This window comes from Callorhinus ursinus, unplaced genomic scaffold (genome assembly GCF_003265705.2).
Source record: "Callorhinus ursinus isolate GAN/ISIS: 27379988/994484 unplaced genomic scaffold, GSC_fseal_2.0 scaffold1, whole genome shotgun sequence".
Classification (NCBI taxonomy): Eukaryota; Metazoa; Chordata; class Mammalia; order Carnivora; family Otariidae; genus Callorhinus; species Callorhinus ursinus.
The window spans coordinates 40,202,738-40,225,484 of record NW_027397063.1 but is presented as its reverse complement, the minus strand read 5'-3'; the positions used below and the strand labels follow the sequence as shown (position 1 = coordinate 40,225,484).

Below are 22,747 nucleotides of genomic sequence, written 5' to 3'. Positions count from 1 at the left end.
TGAAATCTTTCAAGTTCTCTTTACCTACTCAAGTCCCAGAATATTAGCAGTCAGACCCTTAACCCAAAAGCAGAAAGGTTTCTCAGAGATGAGAAATCCGAAGCCCAATAACAAAGGACTTGGAGACAGTGCTGACAAAAGCCTGTGGTTGACAGCTTCCCCTGCACCCACCCCACTTATACAGAAACTCCAGTCAGTTTTTTTTTAATTTTTTATTGTTATGTTAATCATCATATATTACATCATTCCAGTCAGTTTTGTAACATACTGAAATACCTGTAGATGTCAGGGATGATCAGACTCAGGATAAATATTTCAAGAAAAAAGCAACTTTGAGGATCCACAAATATAAAAATCTCAGAAAAATTGGGAAATAGACTAAATGTCTCAGAAAATAATGCAAAAGACAAGTTAGAAAATGAGAGTGAAGAAATTTAGAGAATTGGTATAGGATGTCTAATATCCAAATAACACCAAGGGGAACATGAGAAGGAAATCATTTGTGGAATAAAGAAAAATATCAGAACTTAATTTTCCTTGTGAAAAGGGACACGTTGAATGCCTACAACCACATCACCCATAAGTAAATGTATATCAAGATAAATTATGAAATCTTTAAATCAAGGGACAGGGCGCCTGGGTGGCTCAGTCATTAAGCATCTGCCTTCAGCTCAGGTCATGATCCCAGGGTCCTGGGATCGAGTCCCGCATTGGGCTCCCTGCTCCTTGGGAGCCTGCTTCTCCCTCTGCTTCTCTCTCTCTCTCTCTCTCTCTCTCTCTCTCTCTCTCTCTCTCTCTCCCTCTGTCTCTCATGAATAAATAAATAAAATCTTTAAAAATAAATAAATAAATAAATCAAGGGACAAAGAAAAAAATCTTATGAATAACGATAGAGAAAAAAGATAGACTCATAGAAAGGATAAAGGTCAGAATGGCTTCAGGCTTTTCAGCAGCAACAATGGAAACTAGAAGAGAAGGAAAGACACAAGGTCTTTAAAATTCTAAAGGGAAGTGATTTCCACCTTAAAATCTATAGCCAAACTATCAGTTATTTGTGATGGTAGAATAAGAACACTTTTAGACATGCAAGGTCTAAAAGTTTTACCTCCCAAACTCCCTTTCTTGGGAAGCTTATTGGCAGAGGTGTTCCACTAAAATCAGCAAGACCTGGGAAACACGGGTTCCAGTTCTACAGAGTCCAAGCATAGGAAACAACCAGTCCAGGTTGGAACAGGACAAAATTCTTTGACAGAGATCTCTTTAAGGTGATGTCTTTCAGTCTCCTCTCAGTAGACAATTGAAGGAAGGGTTTGGTATTGAATTAGCACTAAGTATAAAGAGAAATAAAACAGAAAAAGGAGGGAAAGGGAATCATAGTGTACTATGTGACCCAGCTGTAATAACAACTACATCGCTGGAAAAATGTGAACACAGCAATTGGTCAAAACTGGGACTGAGCTATATTGAGAAAGTAAGGTAACACGAAGGGTCTGCATATGTGGAGGGAGCGGAGGGGTGAAGGAAGAGAATCCTCATCCATTATTCATGTTACTTAGAGTTACCAAGATAAGCATCATGAGAGAGTAAAAAAAAAGTGGCAGAAGTAGTAGACCAAAAGAATTTTAAGGACCATCACAGTTTTATCTTTCTAACTTTCTCTAACCCTTAGTTTTGCTCCACCTGACAACTTTAGTAGTCATATGATGATAGCATTCTTCTGTATCTGTGTCCTACCGTTCCTTCTAGACAGACCTAGTCTCCGCATTGATGCCTTTCTTCACTGCTTTGATGACTCCCTCTGTGGTTAGATTATCAACCTCTCCAGAGTAGGGGCTGGGTCTTGACCCGTGTCATCCTTATAATCTGATACGTAGCATATTGTCTCTTATATAATGTGTGTGTTTATTGATTTATATAATTGTAACGAAATGGGAAATTGAAATAGTCAAGTTTCATTTAACATTTGTTATGGAATTACATTTAGACAGAATTTTATTTACTTTTTTGTAGTTGTGTAAAAAACAGTTTCAGTACAGTGCCTCCTTGCGCGCACATCTTATCCGACACACCAGGAAAGACGCACCCACTTCATCCTCTTCCAGTTCTGCGGCCAATGAGACGTCGGGAACATCGTCTGAGAAGGGGAGAACCAAACGAGAATTTATATGTTCCATATGTGGAAGGACATTACCTAAATTATACTCTCTCCGAATACACATGTTAAAGCATACAGGTGTAAAGCCACATGCGTGCCAGGTAAAGCCGTGAAGTTTATTTTATTATATAAAGAGGGTTTGTACTTAACTACTGATGAAACTGGTTGATTCTGGAGTCACCCTCACTCCTGTAAAATGTCACAGAGAATTCTAGGACTTTCAGTTTGTTGCCTGGATTAAAGGGCGATTCCCAATTGTGTTCTTTCATTTGCTATTTAATTTGTTGTAATTTGAAATGAATCTGTTAGGATGTTCATGAAACTTACTAGGATTCAGAGGATGTACTGGGTGAGAATAACCAGTTCATTATCCCATTCATCCCTCTAACCTTCAGCAGGACCAATCTGGACTGGAAAGGAACCCATGGTTTAAACAAATCTGCTTAGCAAAAATACTGCCTACGCTGTGTGTTTTCTAGAGCTGAGGACTGAGACTATCTAAATGCCGAAATAAAACTTCTAGGTAAAGAATCCTGTGATGAGCCAGATTAGGGCTATTTGGAACAGTGACAATTTTCTAGTAGCCCCTGTAGCCTTGCATATAAGCATGACCCATTTTTTCACCAATGAGATTTTTAATGATTCTCTCTTTTTTTTTTTTTTTGCTTTTTGTTATGAGAGAATAGAATAGAACCCCATGTACCCTTTATCCAGCGTCAGTAGTTGCCAGCACACGGTCAGCTGTGTTTTATGTATAAGTATTAACTGGGCCTCTGGTCTTTTCATGTGGCACTACTCAAAATGTGTATGGTCCATGGAAGATAAGTACAGAAACTGAGAGTATACATTTTGAAACTGTCATGGCAGTTGACGTTGTGACATTGTTATCATATTTAACAAAAAATGGATTGGGGAAATAAAAAAAAAAAAATGAAACCCTGGTTCTTCATCAGAGTTTGAGAAGCACTGTTCTAGTTGGTGTAGCAAGAAATTAGTATATTTTCTTGTGATTAAGCTCTCATGTCTCTTTTAATATAGAAGGTACATGTCTCACAAGGACAGTGTGAGGGTCTGTTGTACTGCTTTGAGCTCCTTCAGTGATCACCTGGATCTAAGAAAAGTAGTAGTATTTGTTAAGTACTGAGTCAGAAGATGACCAGCCAGCTAACATCCTTGACACTTGTTTCAACTTTCAGTTTGTCATTTTGTTTATAGATATTTTTCTTTAAAATGGCATACACTCTTTCTGTCCTCGTTCTTCAGAAACAGCCCTGATTTCTCTTTTCTGTTTTACCGGTTTAAACACCTGTGCTGTCGCAGGTCTGTGGAAAGACTTTCATCTATAAGCATGGCCTAAAATTACACCAGAGTCTCCATCAATCACAAAAGCAGTTCCAATGTGAACTATGTGTTAAGTCATTTGTTACCAAACGGAGTCTTCAAGAACATATGAGTATTCACACAGGTAATGAGAAGTTTGTATTGACAAAGTTACACATTATATACTCTTAAGTTACTGTTATATTGATTATGCTATAATTATTTTAGAAATTATATTGATATACAGTGTGCAGTTTTTTATTAATGAAAGTAAGGCTAAAAAGTGTTCTTTAATTTTGGAGCTATCTTATTGGTGTAAAAATAATCATTGTTTACCTCAGTGTAGAAAAAAGTGTACTGAGTATTAAATTATGCAATATTTAGATCCAGGCACTTAAAGAAATGGTCATGCTTTTAAAAAGTTAATCGGGTCGCCTGGGTGGCTCATTCATTAAGCGTCTGCCTTTGGCTTAGGTCATGATCCTAGGGTCCTGGAATTGAGTCCCGCATTGGGCTCCCTGCTCCGCGGGAAACATGCTTCTCCCTCCCCCTCTGCCTACCTCTCTGCCTGCTTGTGCTCTCTCTCTGTCTGTCTGTCAAATAAATAAATAAAATCTTAAAAAACAAAATGGGGTGCCTGGGTGGCTCAGTCGTTAAGCCTCTGCCTTTGGCTCAGGACCCTGGGATCGTGTTCCACAGCGGGCTCCCTGCTCCGTGGGAAGCCTGCTTCTCCCTTTCCCACTCCCCCTGCTTGTGTCCCTCTCTCACTGTGTCTCTCTCTGTCAAATAAATAAATAAAATCTTAAAAAAAAAAAAGTTAATGGAGCCCCTGGGTGGTCCATTTGGTTAAGTGTCTGCCTTCAGCTCAGGTCATGATCCCAGTGTCCTGGGATCGAGTCCCACATCAGCCTCCCTGCTTAGTGAGGAGCTTGCTTCTCCCTCTCCACCACCCCACCTCATTCTCTCTCAAATAAATAAAAAATCTTTAAAAAATTAATAGGCAGATGTAACTGTCAACATGGGGTAGGGCTTATAATTTTATTAGAATTTTTAGTCTGTAGGTAATTATTTTCCAATGCTTAAGGCAGTTATGTGGAAATGGCTGGTGAAGGGTAGATGGCAGCTCTAGAACTTGTATTCAACTCTGTACTATTACAATCCAGATGATTATGCAAGCGCAGGACGTTCTTTGGGTAGTGGTAATCTTGCTAGTACTGTAGTTGAGAGGAAATAGAGATTTTGACCTGGTTTGTTGTTCTTCTGAGAGGATGACTGCCAAATGTAATAGCTCTGTGACCCCTTGATAAAATAGCTTCTGAAGTAGGACATAAAGTATTCTTTTGGAAGAGCACCTGATTGTTGGATTTGTGATGTGTTTTTTATTTTTTATAGGTGAGTCCAAGTACCTTTGCTCAGTTTGTGGAAAGTCTTTTCACAGGGGCTCTGGACTAAGCAAGCATCTAAAGAAACACCAGCCAAAGCCTGAAGTTCGAGGCTATCACTGTACTCAGTAAGTATTTAATACATAAACTGTTCAATTTTGTGTTCTTAGTAGGTTTATTTGCAAGTTGTTTTCAAAAGAAAATATTTGAGGTAACTCTAGTCAATAACACTATTATATAAATGAAATTAGCTAAGGGAGTAGAACTTATACCTATATATATCTGATGTGATGGACATGTGAATTAACTCAATGGGAAGAATCCTTTCACAATGGATACATATATCAAACCATTATGGTGTACATTTTAAATATCTTAAAATTTTGTCAGTTGTACCTCAATAAAGCTAAAAAAAAAAAACAAAAACCAAAGGAAATGTTTGAAGATAATATTGAATTGTTATTTTTTCTTGATTTTAATCAGTCTTTTTTTTTGCCTAGATATTGCTATTTATGATTTTTTAGTTTTATTTAGATATTACATAACACATAACTCACTCGAAATACTAAAGACATTCTTCAAATGTATTACCTGGGGGTGGAGACTGTAGGGAGGAAGGGTCCCCAGTACAAGCCAGAGATTTTTTTTTCTAGGCAGTTCGTCTAAGGTGCTGGGTTGTCTGCTAGTTTTTCCTCTCTTCAGACTCTTTTTCTTTTCTTCCTCTCTTCTTTTTCCAAAGCCTCCTGAAATTTCTCTTTTATAATTGAGATAAAACTCACTTAACGTAAAATTCATCATTTTAAAGTGTACAGTTCACTGACTTTTAGTACATTTAGTACATTGTGCAATTAGACATCACCACTACCCAATTCCAGAATGCCTTCACACTCAGTCAGGCTGTTACAACTTTATCTTGGCCTTCTCTTCCTGTTTGTGCAGAGTCGGCTAGAGATGAGAGCTTAGGGCCTTACAGGTCTTTTCTAAATGTGTATTGCCCTGGGCAAGTGCGTGGACTTCTCAGTTCCTGGGAGTATGTGAGAGTTTTTCAAAGCCCCTAATCCACCACCATTTCATTCCCCAGCCTTTTCTCCCAAGCTCTTGGTTTGTATATTGTTTGAACCAAACTACCATTCCTTGCCCCATGCATTGGAGGTGAATACATTTGCCTTTAAATGTTTTCAACAGACTTCTCCTTTCCCCCCAATCCTCAGCCCTAATAGAGTTGGGCAAACTAAATGCAGACTCTTTGAGGGGATCCTTCAAGGAGTCACCAGGTGGGTTGAAAGAGACAACCACAGTTCTTTGAGAATAAATCCCTCGGGCACTGGGAACCCATGGTGGGAATGCAGTCTTCACGGCTGCTGCTGAGCTGAGAAGCAGGGGATGGGACCAAAGTAAGTTCAAATGCTACAAAGCTCTCTTACCAACATTTAAGGATTTTTAAAATTATTGTATGTTTGCCTGTTCACTGTACACTTTTAATCAGTTTCCAGACTTCGAGTAAAATTGATTCTCATAGTTTAGGCCAGTTTGTCTGGAGCAATGGGCTTGTGGGTTTCCTGGACGCCATATTTGCTGATGTCACTTTAATCAGTCTTATTTAAACAAAGATATTATCGTTAGATTTTTAGTTGCAAGTGAAAGAAAACCCAACCTCAACTGGCTTGAATGAAAGGTAAAGTCTTGGAGTCTGAATGATTTAACATAAACTAGATTCACATTCATTAGCACTTGGTGTCTCCAAGGCTCTCTAGACAAGGCAGTAGCAATGGTTTCAGCCTCGCATCCTCTCAACTCCCAAATCATCAAGCTGCTTTTCTGGCAATTCCTGTATAGGTTCTGAGATCTGAGATCGGATCTGGTTAAGTCATTTGATTATGATCAGTAATTACAGCCAAGGGAACGCTGTACTCTGATTGACTTAGGCCTGTGGCAGTTGCTCCATCCTGTGGTCAACAGTGAGGCCTACTCCAAGTACATGGACAGAGAAAGGGAGAGGGTAAAAGGGGGCATCAGTTGGGGTTTAGGGGGAGACAGAAAACCAGTGTCTCACATAATAGCCTTTCAGAGCTCTGCATGGTTCTTTCTAAAATATTTCTAGTACTAGAAACAAAACAAACAAGCAAAGGGAAAAAAGAGAGAGGGAGGCAAACCAAGAAACAGACTCTGAACTATAGAGAACAAACTGATGGTTACCAGAGGGGAGGGGGGTGGGGGATGGGGTAAATAAGGGATGGGGATTGAGGAGGGCACTTGTGAGCACCAGGTGTTGTATGGAAGTGCTGAGTCACTATATTGTACACCTGAAATTGTATGTTAACTAACTGGAATTTAAATAAAAACTTAAAATGTTTCCAGTACTCCAGAGCTAAAAGAACTTAAAACCCTGAAGCCCTATTGCAAGACTGGAATAGTAGCAAACTCTTGTGTTTTTTTAATTTATAAATAAATTATGTATTTATTTAAAGATTTTATTTATTTGACAGAGAGAGAGAGAGCAAGCACAAACAGGGGGAGTGGCAGAGGGAGAGGGAGAAACAGGCTCCCCAGCGAGCAGGGAGCCTGATGCGGGACTTGATCCCAGGACCCTGGGATCATGACCTGAGCCGAAGGCAGACACTTAACCGACTGAGCCACCCAGGTGGCTAAATTCTTTTGTTTTAAATTGGGATCATTTTTTAGAGTTCTAGAAAGCCATGAGTATTACTGAGTCTTGGAAATTTGTTTTAAAAGAATAATAAAGTGATCTGATTGAGTGGTTAAACTTTATTATTGCAGATGTGAAAAAAGTTTCTTTGAAGCTAGAGATCTTCGTCAGCACATGAACAAACATCTTGGTGTGAAGCCATTCCAGTGCCAGTTTTGTGATAAGTGCTATAGTTGGAAGAAAGATTGGTATTCCCATGTGAAATCTCATTCTGTCACTGAGCCTTACAGGTAGATAAATTTGAACAGGATCTGAACTTAATGGAGATGTATATGTGCTTGGATTAATTCTTTTGGATGCTGGTGCTTTGGAAAAAATAATTTAGGGTTTTTTTGTACCCCCGTTATAGGTGTAATATATGTGGCAAAGAATTTTATGAGAAAGCATTGTTCAGAAGGCATGTAAAGAAAGCTACCCATGGAAAAAAAGGAAGAGCAAAGCAGAACCTAGAACGGGTGTGTGAACAATGTGGAAGAAAATTCACTCAGCTAAGAGAGTATAGGAGACACATGAACAACCATGAAGGTAACGGTACCTAATATTATGCATATATTTAAGTAGAATAAAAAGTCAGTCCAATAGTGAGTCTCCCTTTACCAGCCTTCTTGCCTGTTAACCTCATCTTCCTTTGATAAAAGTTGAATCCAGTATTACTTAATATTTATTCAAGTGATTGAGGTGATCCTGAACCTGGGTACCTAGTTATTGTGTATGTAGATAGGTTCGTTTTTTAGTGAGCTTAATATTCTGGGTCAACATTTTTATGCTGAACTGGACTATTGGAAGCTTCTGTTACTTTATCCAAGGTTATAGGATTGCAGGGAAGGTTAAATGAGACTATGTATGGAAACTCAAAATTGTCTCTCAGTAACTTCTATCTCTGGGAACACCTGTAGAGAGATTATATTGCAGAATCTAGTTTATTCTAAGGTACACTGTTAGGTCCTGGATAAAAGATGGCCATAGCCTGTATAGAAAGGGTAATGGGTTACTGTACTTATTATTATTTTTTTAATATTTTATTTATTTACTTGTCAGAGAGAGAGAGGGCATGAGCAGGGAGAAGGAACAGAGGTAGAGGGAGAAGCAGGCTCCCCGCCGAGCAGGGAGCCCGATGTGGGACTCGATCCCAGGACCCTGGGATCATGACCCGAGCTGAAGGCAGATACTCAACCGACTGAGCCACCCAGGCATCCCTGGGTTACTCTCCTTAAAGAAAAGCATTATTTATCAGGGAACTTTAATATATTTTGTTGCTTGTACCTTACACACACATCTCTCTCTCTCTGTGTCTCTTTCTTTTTTCATAGGAGTTAAGCCATTTGAATGCTTAACCTGTGGAGTAGCTTGGGCTGATGCCCGATCTCTAAAACGCCATGTCAGAACACATACTGGCGAGCGACCGTATGTCTGCCCTGTATGTAGCGAAGCCTACATAGATGCTCGAACATTGCGTAAACATATGACTAAATTCCACAGAGATTATGTGCCTTGCAAAATTATGCTGGAAAAAGATACCCTTCAGTTTCATAACCAAGGAACTCAAGTGGAGCATGCTGTTAGTATCTTAACAGCAGACATGCAGGAACAAGAAAGCAGTGGTCCTCAAGAACTGGAGACGGTGGTGGTGACGGGAGAGACCATGGAAGCGCTTGAAGCTGTTGCGGCTACGGAAGAGTGTCCATCAGTATCTACGCTCTCTGACCAAAGCATTATGCAAGTGGTTAATTACGTGTTGGCACAACAGCAAGGACAGAAGCTCTCGGAAGTGGCAGAAGCTATTCAAACTGTAGAAGTAGAGGTGGCACACATTTCAGAAGCAGAGTGACTATAGCAGTGGGGATCAAAGAAGTGACATCCAACGTATACTGAACTCACAGAACATCTGTTTACAGGACGATGTGACTATCTGCCTAGTGTTTGTAGGTCAAGGCTCTGGGCTGTTTGGTGATGTCTGAACATTTCCGAATGGTTTTCTGGCTAATGGGTTCTATTGAAAAGTCCATATATGGCAAAGAAATTGAAAACAAATCTACTTGATGGCATTGGTTTATCATGGTGTACTTTTTATGAATTAATGTTTATAAAGGACTGGACTAAATTAAAAACTGTATAGTTTCACTTGCATTTTGACATTATTATATACTTTGAGTTTAAAGGCTGCACTAGTCAGATCTTCTCTTTTATTCTAAAAATAGGTTCTGTGATTTCATTTGCCCGGTTTATAGGTTTAAAAAAATTCTAATATAAAGCATTTTAGTAGGATGTATACGTGTATTACATTTTTAAAATGCTTCAAATCTGTGATTCTTGACTTAACTATTTATTTTAACCCCTTATAAGTCAGGGATTTATTCTGTTTTAAAGCACTTAATGAGTTACATGTTGTAATCAAGTTTGCACAGTATACTTATCTATATGGGGAACCCTTAAATAAATAGCTGATTTTTTAAATGCCATTAAAATGCATGAAATGCCTATTAAAGCCTTACTATATACTATCTCTTCAAGGCAAGTAAATTGACCATGAGCAAAGAACACTGTTAAACACTGTTGATGGGAAATTTCTCCTTGATAACATGAGACAATGAATGAAAAAAAATCTCATTCTTTTGCTGAAGAATGAACAAATTAAAACTAGATTTGGTATGTTTGCAGCTTTTGTATCATGTTTAATTGTTCAATTTTGTTGAAAAACTGCAATTTAGAAATAGGATAGCAATATAGACCTCTACAGCGGTCCTGTGGATACCATGTAATTGTCAACTAACTTCAGAATACTGAAAAGTCTTCAGTTCAGCCCTCAGTATACTATTTAAAGAAGTTAATTGATTATGGTCCACCAAATTGTTGAAAGTAAATTATTTTTAAAAGTTACCTGAGAATTATATTAATTTGTGTGTTTGATTTTTAAATTCCCACTTCTAGAAGCTATCCAGTTTTCTGATCTTCAAAATAACTGTGGGGAGACGCCACATTTCTCTCCTGTGGGGAAACTACCACTCAAACTATAATTGTTAAAATTAAACTTTTTAAGTATTAGAAGCTAATATAAGGTATAAAATGAAGATATAAGCAAATCACATGTAAATCATTCCTAAAGCACAAGAAAAGAATGTGCCTTGATGTACATATATTAAGATGCTTTTTCCAGTTTACTTTAAAAAATGGCTTAAAAATAAAGACTAAATGTGATGCCATGCATGCATTATCTGCATATGTAATATTTGCATTTGCAAATTTCCCATTGTTTCTATAGCTGTGTGGCTGACTTTCAGTTTTAAGTGAATTGACATACAGTCTATAACTTTATAATGGCTGCTTGTTTATCGTACTTTTCAGTTAGTGAAAATGTATTTCAACCTGACTAAAATCTGGAATTGTGTCTTTTATGTTCCATCTTCACCATTGTTATTAGATTTAGTTAATTGTATAAGACCGTTAATGTATGTCAAAAATTGTAAATAAAAGATGTTGAATCTTGTTTAAGCATAAGCTTTGGAGTTTAGCTTGTCACTTTTCTATTCATAAATCAGTTTCTGTTATTTGATATGTTATTAAAGTCAATCCGTGTTTAAAGGGAAGGGAATAGAATACATTAAAATACAATGAATCATGGAACACTACATCAAAAACTAATGATGTAATGTATGGTGATTAATATAACATAATAAAAACCATTGGGTGAAAATGTAATAATATTAAAACTTCTTACTCATAAACATAATTTTGCCACAAAATTGGAAGTAGTGTGATTTACTGCCTACTTGGGTAATTTTTTTTTTTTTTTAAAGATTTTATTTATTTGACAGAGACAGCGAGAAAGGGAACACAAGCAGGGGGAGTGGGAAAGGGAGAAGCAGGCTTCCCGCAAAGCAGGGAGCCTGATGCGGGGCTTGATCCCAGGACCCTGAGATCATGACCGGAGCTAAAGGCAGTCGCTTAACCAATTGAGCCACCCAGGTGCGCCTGCTTTGGGTAATTTAAATGTGTAGAGTTATAGGGTGCCTGTCTGGCTCAGCTGGTTGGTAGAGCATGTGACCCTTGGTCTTAAGGTCATGAGTTCAAGCCCCATGTTTGGCATGACTTTTAAAAAATGTGTAGAATTACATAATTCCATGTAGAAACAAGTGTTAAGTTTCCAAAAATTCAGTTTTATATTGCCATGGGGGAAATTTCTATATTAATTTACAATTCCTTTTTAGAATCACGCATTGCTTTGTTGTCAGGTGACTCTCTAATTGTGTGGGTACCCCTGGTTAAATGTACTTATTACTCTTGCTGCTAAGCAGTTTGAGTCATTGCTGTTAGTCATTGAAATGTATGAATTGATAGCAATGAATTAATTCTCTGACGTGGGTTTTAATTTGTTTTATTAAAAGTGGCTGTATTCAGAATTTCGGAGTTGCCTAAACTGCTGGACTTCGAGCTAATCCAAACCTTCAGTGTTTTGTCGTTTTTTTAATGCATTGGTGTAAACTATCTGTGCATGCATAATGTTTCCTGCTCATGATTGTTCTTGTCAAACCTGTAATCTCTTGGAAGTTCCTAAACACTTTTACATCTAATGTTTGGAACATACATAATAAAAGCCTTTGCTTCCTCTTGATCCTATATATTGATCAATTAGAGTTTGTAGAAGCTTATGGAGCAAAGATGCATAAGTAACTTAATCAGTTTAAATATACCATGCTTATAGCCTATTGATGTTTTGAAGTTTAAATACTGCTGTTTATTGAATTTTTCCTCAAGAGTCTTAAGGATTTTGGAGTACGAACTCATATTCAACAGGGCCTGGCCTGTCTTTGGGAAGCCTGTGCCACCCACGTAGGTTGAGGTTTTGTGTTTGCCTCTGCTAGGTTGCTCCAAGAGTGTTCATGGTTAGGTACTATTTTTATATTAATTCTCAGACTATGGTTTCCCAGAGCAGCAGCTGTAAATTTTGAACTTCAGACCAGTTTGAGAGCAAGCTCGCTATTCTAAATCTTCAAGGGAGGCTTTTGTCCACTGACAGCCCAGCCTGGGACGGACAAGTATCCTTATCTGCCTGGACTGGTGAACTGAGTTGTTTTCTTGACTGTTCTTTCACTGAAGATGGAGCTCTTCAGTGGTCCCAGTGTTTTGTTTTGTTTCGCTCCCTGCCCGGCTTGGGGCTTGAACTCAAGACCCTGAGATCAAGAGTCCGTGCTGAGTCGCGTGCTCTACCAACTGAGCCAGCCAGGCGCTCCGGTGTTCCCTGAGTCGTGTTTAATTTTTTTTCAATTTCTGTAGACCTAATCTGATCTCATTGCCTTTTAGCTGTCAAAAGCCCCCCCTCTGAAACTGCCAATCCCATCTACCACAAGGTTACTACAAGTTCAACTCCATTTCCTCTTATCTGGGGACTCTAGGACATTGCCTTTCTTCCAAACTTAGTATTGTGAATTTCAAAGGAGTTTGTTACATTTTATCAAGTGGAGAGTTTCATGTATTTTGAGTTTAACTCTGGAAACTAGTGTTTCTTTAAATATTATCCCTTCTGGTTACTTTTTGTTTCCAAAAGTTTTATTTCTACCCTCAATACCTCTTCACTCTCCCCATTTTTTCTTTTTCTTTTTCTTTTTTTTTAAGATTATTTATGTGTTTGACAGAGAGAGAGACAGCGAGAGCAGGAACAGGGGGAGTGGGAGAGGGAGAAGCAGGGGGAGTGGGAGAGGGAGAAGCAGGCTTCCCGCCAAGCAGGGAGCCCAATGCGGGGCTCGATCTCAGGACCCTGGGATCACGGCCCAAGCCGAAGGCAGACACCTAACGACAGCCACCCATGTGCCCCTCCCCATCTTTTTCTTGCTTCCTGATAACCTTCGTGGAGTTCCTTAACCTGATCTGTAACTGTTCTTAATTATCTATTCTTCATTTTAAAAAATATTTTTTATCTTAGTATTTCCAATTGGTTCTTTATAGGTGCTTATTCCTGCTTCCCTTTTCAATTCATCCTTTCTTACCTTGCTGGTTGAATGTATTCTGTTCATTTTAAACTCTTACTGTGTCCGGTCTGTGTGCTCTGCAAAAAAATTATGTGTATATACCACAACTTCACCATTCTACCATTGATGGATATTTGGGTTATTTTCAGTTTGGGGTTATCCTGAGGAATGTTGTAGGACCATTTTTATCCTCCTGGTATATACATGGGCATGCATTTCTGTTGGATACATAACTTAGAGTAGAATTTGAGATATTTGGATTTGTGAACCAAAATATTTCCCAAAGAGGTTATACCAATTTACTCTCACCAGTGGTGGTTGTTCTGCATGCTCACTTATTACCTACTTTAGCCATTCTGAGATGAATGTGCTTAGTATCCCATGTAGTTTTAATTTACACTTCCCAGATGACTAATAAAGCTGAACACCTTTTCATTTGTTGACAATTCAGATATTCTTTTTGTGAGGCAATTGAATATCGTACCCATTTTTTGTCTTTTTTCTTTCTGAAAACAGCTTGTTTTACAATTGCCATCTCCTATTTTACAGCTTGTCTTTTCATTCTATTAATGGTATCTTTTCATGAATGTATTTAATTTTAATGTAGTCCAGTTAATAAATTTGTGCCCTTTTACAATCTTTCCCTGCCCAAAGATCATTATATTTCCCTATTTTATCTTTTAAAAGCTTTATACCTTTGTCTTTTATATTTAGATCTATAATCTATCTGAAATAGAGGGAGACATCAAGCTTTTTTTTTTTTTAAAGATTTTATTTATTTATTTGACACACAGAGAGAGCGAGAGAGAGAGAGAGGGAGAGAGCACAAGCAGGGGGAGCAGCAGGCAGAGGGAGAAGCAGGCTTCCTGCATGAGCAGGGAGCCCGACACGGGGCTCGATCCCAGGACCCTGGGACCATGGCCTGAGCTGAAGGCAGCGGTTTAACCAGCTGAGCCACCCAGGCGCCCCAAGCTTTTTTTTTTTTAAGATTTTATTTATTTGACAGCGAGCACAAGCAGGGGGAGAGGCAGAGGGAGAGAGAGAAACAGACTCCCCGCTGAGCAGACAGCCCAATGCGGACTTGATCCCAGGACCCTGGGATTATGACCTGAGCCGAAGGCAGACACTTAACTGACTGAGCTACTCAGGTGCCCCTCAAGTTTTTTTTATAGTATAGATTTCCAATTGGGCACATAATTTTCTGAATACACTGATTTTTTTTCCATTGTTCAGCAATGCCATTGTATAAATCAAGGGTACATGCATATGTAGATTTCTTTCTGCAATCTATTCTGCTTTTTTGCTTTTATTTCTGTACTCTTGCACCAATTCCTTGCAATGGCAAATTGCAACAATACTAAATCCTTACAGTACTTAGGACCACAATGTCTTAATACTGTAGGTTTATAATAATTCTGATATCTGATAGAGTAAATCCTCCCACTTTGGCTTTTTTTTTAAGATTTTATTTATTTATTCATGAGAGACAGAGAGAGAGAGAGACAGAGAGAGAGAGAGAGGCAGAGGGAGAAGCAGGCTCCCAAGGAGCAGGGAGCCTGATGCGGGACTCGATCCCAAGACCCCGGGATCATGGCCTGAGCCGAAGGCAGACGCTTAACCATCTGAACCACCCAGGCGCCCATCCCACTTTGTTCTTATTTCAGATTGCTTGTATATTCTATAATGAACTTACCAATTTCTATAATAAAATCCTGTTGGGATTTTGGCTGGAATTGTATTGAACTTCTAGATCAATTTGGAGAGAATTGATATCTTTCTAATAACTAAATTTTCATTCCATGAACATATTTCTTCATGTATGTAAGTCATCTTTAATATCTCTCAAAATATTTTAGTTTGTGTAAACCTATTAGATATATCTTTATGCAACTGTGAATGGCATTTTTTGTTTTTCAGTTTGTTGGTATATAAAAATACAAAACACTTTTGTGTATCAAGGGAACCTTCATCTGATAAAAGCTGTCTACAAAAAGCTACAGCAAAACATTCTAAAAGGTGAAATGTTTAAAATTTTCTGACATAGGAAGTAAGACCTTTTATCCAACAACCTTTTAAAATTCCCTTATTAATTTAGTTTTGACTGTCTCCATACCCAATTATGTTATTCGGAAATAAGTTTTATTTCTTCTATTCCAATTCTAGCTTGCCTTGTTGCTTTCTCTAGGACCTCAGTACAATGTTAAGTAGGTGTGATAGTTGGCATCCTTGTCTTTTTTTCCATCTCAGAATAAAAATCTGAAATTAACATGGTGAGGCAGATAGCTTAAGAATGGGGGCTTATTGCCAGAAAAACCAACCATGCGATTGAGTTAGAATTTTAGCTCCACCCTGCAATCTCCAGAGGGGAGAGAGGCTCCAGCTATTAATTCATTAATTAACCATGCCCACGTGAGGTAGCCTCAACAAAACTTAAGAGACAGAGAGTTCCTGGTTGCTGAACATATGGGTGTACTAGGTGGGTGTCACGCCCCAACCACAGGGATAGACGGTCCTGCGCTCCTGCCTTCCAGACCTTGCCCTGTAGGTCTCTTCCACATGGCTTTTTCTGAGTTATATACTTTATAATAAAACTGTAATTTTAAGTATAGCACTTTTAGTGAGTTCTGTGGTTTGTTCTACTGAATTGCCAGAGGAGGAGCTCCATAGAAGCCCTCAAATTTATAGTCCGCCAGGCAGAAGAGTGAGTGGCTTGGGGGTATCCAAGACTTGCAGATGGCACCTGAAATGGCTGCAGCAGTCCTGTGGGACTGAGCCCCTAACTTGGGGGGTCTGTGCTAGCTCTGGGTAGTGTCATAAATGAATTGCATGTAAAAGTCTGTGGTATTTGAACCAAGACCACTCCTTCCCCAACCATCTCAGCTCAGTGAGGTGGAGACAGCACCCCAGAGTGCTGCATCCAAGACTGTAGGACTCCTTCTCCAACTAGCTCCCAGTCGGAGGGCTCTCTACGTGGGAGGATCAGGACATCAGTCTTCCTCACCCTGCCCCCAGCTCTCTGCTGCTGAGATAAGGCCTGGGTACATGTGGCTGAGAGGTGGTGGTTCCTCTCTTCCGTCCAGCCACCGCTTGTGGAACAGAGGTTCTACCTTGGGCAAACTGAGCTGAAGATACTGAGGCTCTGACCGCTGTTGTCTCTGTTCATGAGGTGGTGGTTGCCTTTTTTAACAAACTTTCATAGATTTTTCTTGAATACATGTCTTTCATTTGCTGTTGGGCCATTTCCAGAGACTTTAAATGGTTGCTTTTATTTTTGTTTTTACACTTTTCACCGTTTTCATTGGGAAACAGGCCTGCACAATTCATCTGTCATACAAAAAGTTGATCCTCCTCCAAATCATCTTCAGTATTTCAGTATTCTTTTCAGGTGCACATGGGATATTCTTCAGAACAGATCACATGTTAGGCCACAAAACAAGACTCAATAAATTTAAGACTGAAATAGTATCAAGTAATTTTCTGACCACAACTGTATGAAACTAGAAATTACAAGAGAAAAACTAGAAAAAACAAACACCTGGAGGCTAAACAATGTTACTGAACAACCAATGGGACAACAAAGAAATTCAAGTGGACATCAAAAAGAAAAAATGGAGAAAAATGAAAATGGAAATAAAACATTCCAAAAATTTTGGGGATACAGCAAAAGCAGTTCTAACAGGGAAGTTTATAGCAATACAGACCTACCCTCAAGAAATAAGAAAAATCTCAATCTAACCTTACAACGAAAGGAACTAGAAAAAACCCAAAGTTAGTAGAAGGAAATAATAAAGATTAGAGAAGAAATAAATGTGGGCGCCTGGGTGGCTCAGTCGGTTAAGCAACTGCCTTCGGCTCAGGTCATGATCCAGGGTCCTGGGATCGAGCCCTGCATCGGGCTCCCTGCTCAGAGGGAAGTCTCCTTCCCCCTCCCCCACTCCCCCGGCTTGTGTTCCTGTTCTTGCTCTCTGTCAAATAAATAAATAAAATCTTAAAAAAAAAAGAGGAGAAATAACTACTGACACCACAGGAATACAAAGGATTATGAGAGAATACTAAGAAAAATAATATGCCAACAAACTGGACAAGCTAGAAGAAATGGACAAATTCCTAGAAACATATATTCATCCAAAAGTGAATCATGACGAAATAGAAAATTTGAACAGACCAATTACTAGTAATGAACTTGAACTGGTAATCAACTCCCAACAAAAATCCAGGACCAGGGGAGCCTGGGTGGCTCAGTCAGTTAAGCGTCTGCCTTCAGCTCAGGTCATGATCCCAGGGTTGTGGGATAGAGTCCCGCATCGGGCTCCCTGCTCAGCAGGGAGCCTTCTTCTCCCTCTCCCTCTGCCTGCCACTCCCCCTGCTTGTGCGCTCTCTCTCACTCTCTCTCTCTGTGTCAAATAAATAAATAAAAAGTCTTAAAAAAAAAAAATCCAGGACCAGATGCCTTCACTGGTGAATTCTACCAAACATTTAGAGAAGAGCTAATACCGGGGCACCTGGGTGGCTCAGTCAGTTAAGCATCTGCCTTTGGCTCAGGTCATCATCTCAGGGTCGTGGGACTGAGCCCCACGTTGACTCCCTGCTCAGTGGGGAGCCTGCTTCTCCCTCTCCTCCCTGCCTGTGTTCTTTCTCACTATCTTTGTTTCTCTGTCAAATCATAAAGTCTTAAAAAAAAAAAAAAGCTAATACCTATCCTTCTCAAACTATTCCAAGAAACTGAAAGAAAACTTCCAAATTCATTCTACGAGGCCAGCATTACCTTGATACCAAAACTAGGCAAAGATGCTACAAAAAAACAAAACAACAACAAAAAAACCCCAAAAAACCAACAACTATAGGCCAATATTTCTGATGAACCCAGATGCAAAAAAACCATCAACAAATACTAGCAAACAGAATTCAAAAAGATCATTCACCAGGGCACCTAGCTGGCTCAGTTGATAGAGCATGTGACTCTTGATCTTGGGGTCATGAGTTTGAGCCCCCTGTTGGGGGTAGAGTTTACTTAAAAAAGAAAAAAAGATCATTCACCACAATCAAACAGGAATTATTCCAGGGATGTGAACGTGGTTTATATTGCAAATCAATAAATGTGATATATCACATTAACAAGAGAAAGAAAAAAAGTTCTATGATCATTTCAATAGGTGCAGAAAAAGCATCTGACAGAATACATCTGTTCATGATAAAAACTCTCAACAAAGTGGGTTCTTTGAAGGAACATATCTCAAAATAATAAGGTCCATATATGAAAAGCCAACAGATAACATCATATCAATGGTGAAAAACCGAGAGCATTTCCTCTAAGGTCAGGAACAAGACAAGGATGTCCACCCTCACCACATTCATTCAATATAGTACTGGAAATCCTAGCTGCAGCAATCAGACATGAAAAATAAAAGGCATCCAATTTGGCAAGGAAGAAGTACAACAGTCATCATTTGAAGATGGCATGATAATATATACAGAAAACCCTAAAAATTCTACCAGAAAACTATTAGAATAAATGAATTCAGTAAAGTTGCAGGATACAAAATATGCAGAAATCTTTTGTATTTCTATACACCAATAGTGAAGTAGCAGAAAGAGAAATTAAGAAAATAACCCCATTTACAATTGCACCAAAAATAATAAAATACCTAGGAATAAATTTAACCATGGAGGTAAAAGACCTATACTCTGAAAACTATTAGACATTGGTGAAAGAAATTAAGGATGTCACAAATAGGGGGATATGCCATGCTCATAAATAGGAAAAATTAATATTGTTAAAATATCCATACCACCTAAAGCAATCTACTCGTTCAATGCAATCCCTAACAAAATATCAATAGGATTTTTCATCGAACTAGAATACATAATCCTAAAATCTGTAGCTCCTGAAAAGCTCAAGCAATCTTGAGACAAGCTAAAGCAATCTTAAGAAAGAACAAAGGTAGAGGAATCACAATCCCAGATTTCAAGATCTACAACAAAGCCGTAGTAATCAAAACAGTATGGTACTGGCACAAAGAGAGACACATAGATCAATATAACAGGATAGAAAGCCTGGAAATAAACTCATGCCTATATGATCAATTAATCAATGACAAAAGAGGCAAGAATATACAATGGGGAAAGGCGGTCTCTTTAATAAATGCTGTGGGGAAAACTGGATAGCTACATGCAAAAGAATGAAACTGAACCACTTTCTCATACCACACACAAAAATAAAATAGATTAGAGATCTAAATGTGACCTGAAACCATAAAACTCCATCAAGAAAGTATAGGCATTAATCTCTTGGATGTAGGCCTTAATAATATATTTATGGATGTATCTCCTCAGGCAAGGAAAACAAAAGCAAAAATAAACTATTTGGGACTACACCAAAATAAAAAGCTTTTGGAGACCAACGGAAACCATCAACAAAACAAAAAGGCAACCTAGTGAATGGGAGAAGATATTTGCAAATGGTACATTCAATAAGGGGTCACTATCCAAAATATATAAGGACATTATACACTAAAAAACAATCCAATTAAAAAATAGGCAGAGGACCTGAATAGACCTATTTCCAAAGAAGACATAGAGATGGCCAACAGACAAATGAAAATATGTCCAACATCACCAATCACCAGGGAAATGCAAATTAAGGCCACAATGAGTTATCAACTCACACCAGTCAGAATGGCTATAATCAAAAACACAAGAAATAAATGTTGGCAAGGATGTGGGGAAAAAGAACACTTGTGCACTGTTGCTGAGAATGTAAATTGGTACAGCCACTGTGGAAAACAGTATGGAGGTTCCTCAAAAAATTAAACATAAAAATACCGAATGATCCAGTAATTCCTCCCCAGAAGGGAGGAGTCAAATGATGGGTAAAATAGGTGAGGGTGATTAATAGGTACAAACTTCCAGTTCTAAAATAAATAAGTCATGGAGATGAAAAGTAAAGCACAAGGAAAACAGTATTAAAAATACATTATTTGGGGACGCCTGGGTGGCTCAGTTGGTTGAGTGGCTGCCTTCGGCCCGGGTCATGATCCCATTCAGCGGGGAGCCTGCTTCTCCCTCTCTCTCCCTCTGCTTGTGCTCTGTCGAATAAATAAAATCTTAAAAAAAAAAAAAACGTTATTTGGGGGCACCTGGGTGGCTCAGTGGATTAAGCGTCCCACCCTTGATTTTGGCTGAGGTCATGATCTCAAGGTCGTGAGATTGGGCTCGTACTGCGTATGGAAACTGCTTAAGATTCTCTCTCTCTCTCTGCCCCTCACTGCCCCACACACTGACTGGCAAGCATGTGTGCATGCACCCACACACACTCTAAAACAAACAAAATAAATATATATAATTTTGAATAATCAAACTCACAGAAAAATTAATTTTTTGAGACATTTTATTTTATTTTTAAAGATTTATTTATTTTAGAGAGATAGAGAGAGCTCCAGTGTGGGGAAGGGCAGAGGGAAAGAATCTCAAGCAGACTCCCCGCTGAGCACAGAGCCTTACGTGGGGCTTTACCCCATGACCCTGAGATCATGACCTGAGCCGAAATAATGAGTCAGCTGCTTAACCAACTGAGCCATCCAGGTGCCCCTCTTGAGACTTTTTAGAGCAACTTGTCAACCTGATGCTCCATCACATCTGAATTATTATGTATTTCTTATAAAGAAGTATTCTTTTGAATAACTGCAATACAGTCAGGAAATTGATACATTACTGCCATCTAATCTCTGTTACAAGCTTTCTCTAAGCTCAGCTTTAGCAGCATCCTACATATCTGGATATGGTATTTTTCACTATTATTTAAGATTCACAATGCTTTAAAATTTTCATAATTCCTTGACACGTTATTTGGAGGAATATTACTCTATTTCTAAACACGGGCTTTTATTTTTTTATTTTTATTTTTTTAAAGATTTTATTTATTTGGGGCGCCTGGGTGGCTCAGTCAATAAGCATTTGCCTTCGGCTCAGGTCATGATCCTGGTGTCCTGGGATCGAGCCCTGCATCGGGCTCCCTGCACCGCGGGAAGCCTGCTTCTCTCTCTCCCACTCCCCCTGCTTGTGTTCCCTGGGGAGGGAGAAGCAGGCTCCCCGCTCAGCGGGAAGCCTGGATTCTTTTTATTTTTTTTAAAGATTTTATTTATTTATTTGTTTGTTTGTTTGTTTATTTATTTGTGAGAGAGAGACACAGCGAGAGAGGGAACACAAGCAGAGGGAGTGGGAGAGGGAGAAGCAGGCTTCCCGCGGTGCAGGGAGCCCGATGCGGGGCTCGATCCCAGGAGCCTGGGATCATGACCAAAGCCAAAGGCAGACGCTTATCGACTGAACCACCCAGGCCCCCCAAAACATGGACTTTTAAAACTTGTTTTTTTTTTTTAAGATTTTATTTATTTATTTGACAGAGAGATAGAGAGCACAAGTAGGCAGAGAAGCAGGCAGAGGGAGAGGGAGAAGCAGGCTCCCCACAGAGCAGGGAGCCCGATGTGGGGCTCGATCCCAGGACCCTGGGATCATGACCTGAGCCGAAGGCAGCCGCTTAACCGACTGAGCCACCCAGGTGCCCCTGGACTTTTAAAACTTGTTATTGATTTCTAAGAATTCTGTACTCAGATACACATTCTGTATATTTTCTATTCATTGAAATATGCCGAAGGCTGTTTTATGAACAAGCACATCGTCAATTTTTGCAAATGTTTTATGAGAATGTAAAAATATTCTGTATTTTGGGCATTGCTTTAATGTGTAAATTAGGTCAAATTATTACTTTTGTTCAAATATTCTATACCCATACTGATTTTTTTTGGTTGGTTTGTCCTATCAGTTACTAAGAATAGCTTGTTATGAATGTGGATTTGCCTTTTTTAATTTTCACAATTTTTGCTTTATATATCTTAAAGTGTTATTAGGTGCATAAAATATAGAATTCTAATTTCCTGGTTAGTTGAAGCTTTTTTATTTATTTTTAAAAATTTTATTTATTTGACAGAGAGAGACACAGTGAGAGAGGGAACACAAGCAGGGGGAGTGGGAGAGGGAGAAGCAGGCTTCCCACTGAGCAGGGAGCCCGATGCAGGGCTCGATCCCAGGACCCTGGGATCATGACCTGAGCCGGAGGAAGATGCTTAACGACTGAGCCACCCAGGTACCCCAAACCTTTTTTTTTTTTAAAGATTTTATTTATTTGACAGAGAGAGACAGTGAGAGAGGGAACACAAGCAGGGGG

General features: G+C 39.0%; 2 protein-coding genes across 3 annotated transcripts in view; one reads left to right on the top strand and one right to left on the bottom strand.

The window, feature by feature from the left end:
• ZBTB11 (zinc finger and BTB domain containing 11) overlaps positions 1-11,047 on the top strand; it is a 31,878-nt gene extending 20,831 nt beyond the window's left edge. For both annotated transcript variants that reach the window (XM_025873548.2, XM_025873553.2), the window contains exons 6-11: positions 2,011-2,256; positions 3,476-3,620; positions 4,868-4,985; positions 7,636-7,794; positions 7,914-8,089; positions 8,875-11,047. In XM_025873548.2, coding sequence (XP_025729333.1) covers positions 2,011-2,256; positions 3,476-3,620; positions 4,868-4,985; positions 7,636-7,794; positions 7,914-8,089; positions 8,875-9,392 — 1,362 coding nt within the window. In that variant the 3' untranslated portion in view covers positions 9,393-11,047. The remainder of the gene's footprint in view (positions 1-2,010; positions 2,257-3,475; positions 3,621-4,867; positions 4,986-7,635; positions 7,795-7,913; positions 8,090-8,874) is intronic.
• PCNP (PEST proteolytic signal containing nuclear protein) overlaps positions 2,001-22,747 on the bottom strand; it is a 48,105-nt gene continuing 27,358 nt past the window's right edge. The window contains exon 5 of the mRNA XM_073892802.1: positions 2,001-2,134. Within this exon, the coding sequence (XP_073748903.1) occupies positions 2,089-2,134 (46 nt within the window). The 3' untranslated portion in view covers positions 2,001-2,088. The remainder of the gene's footprint in view (positions 2,135-22,747) is intronic.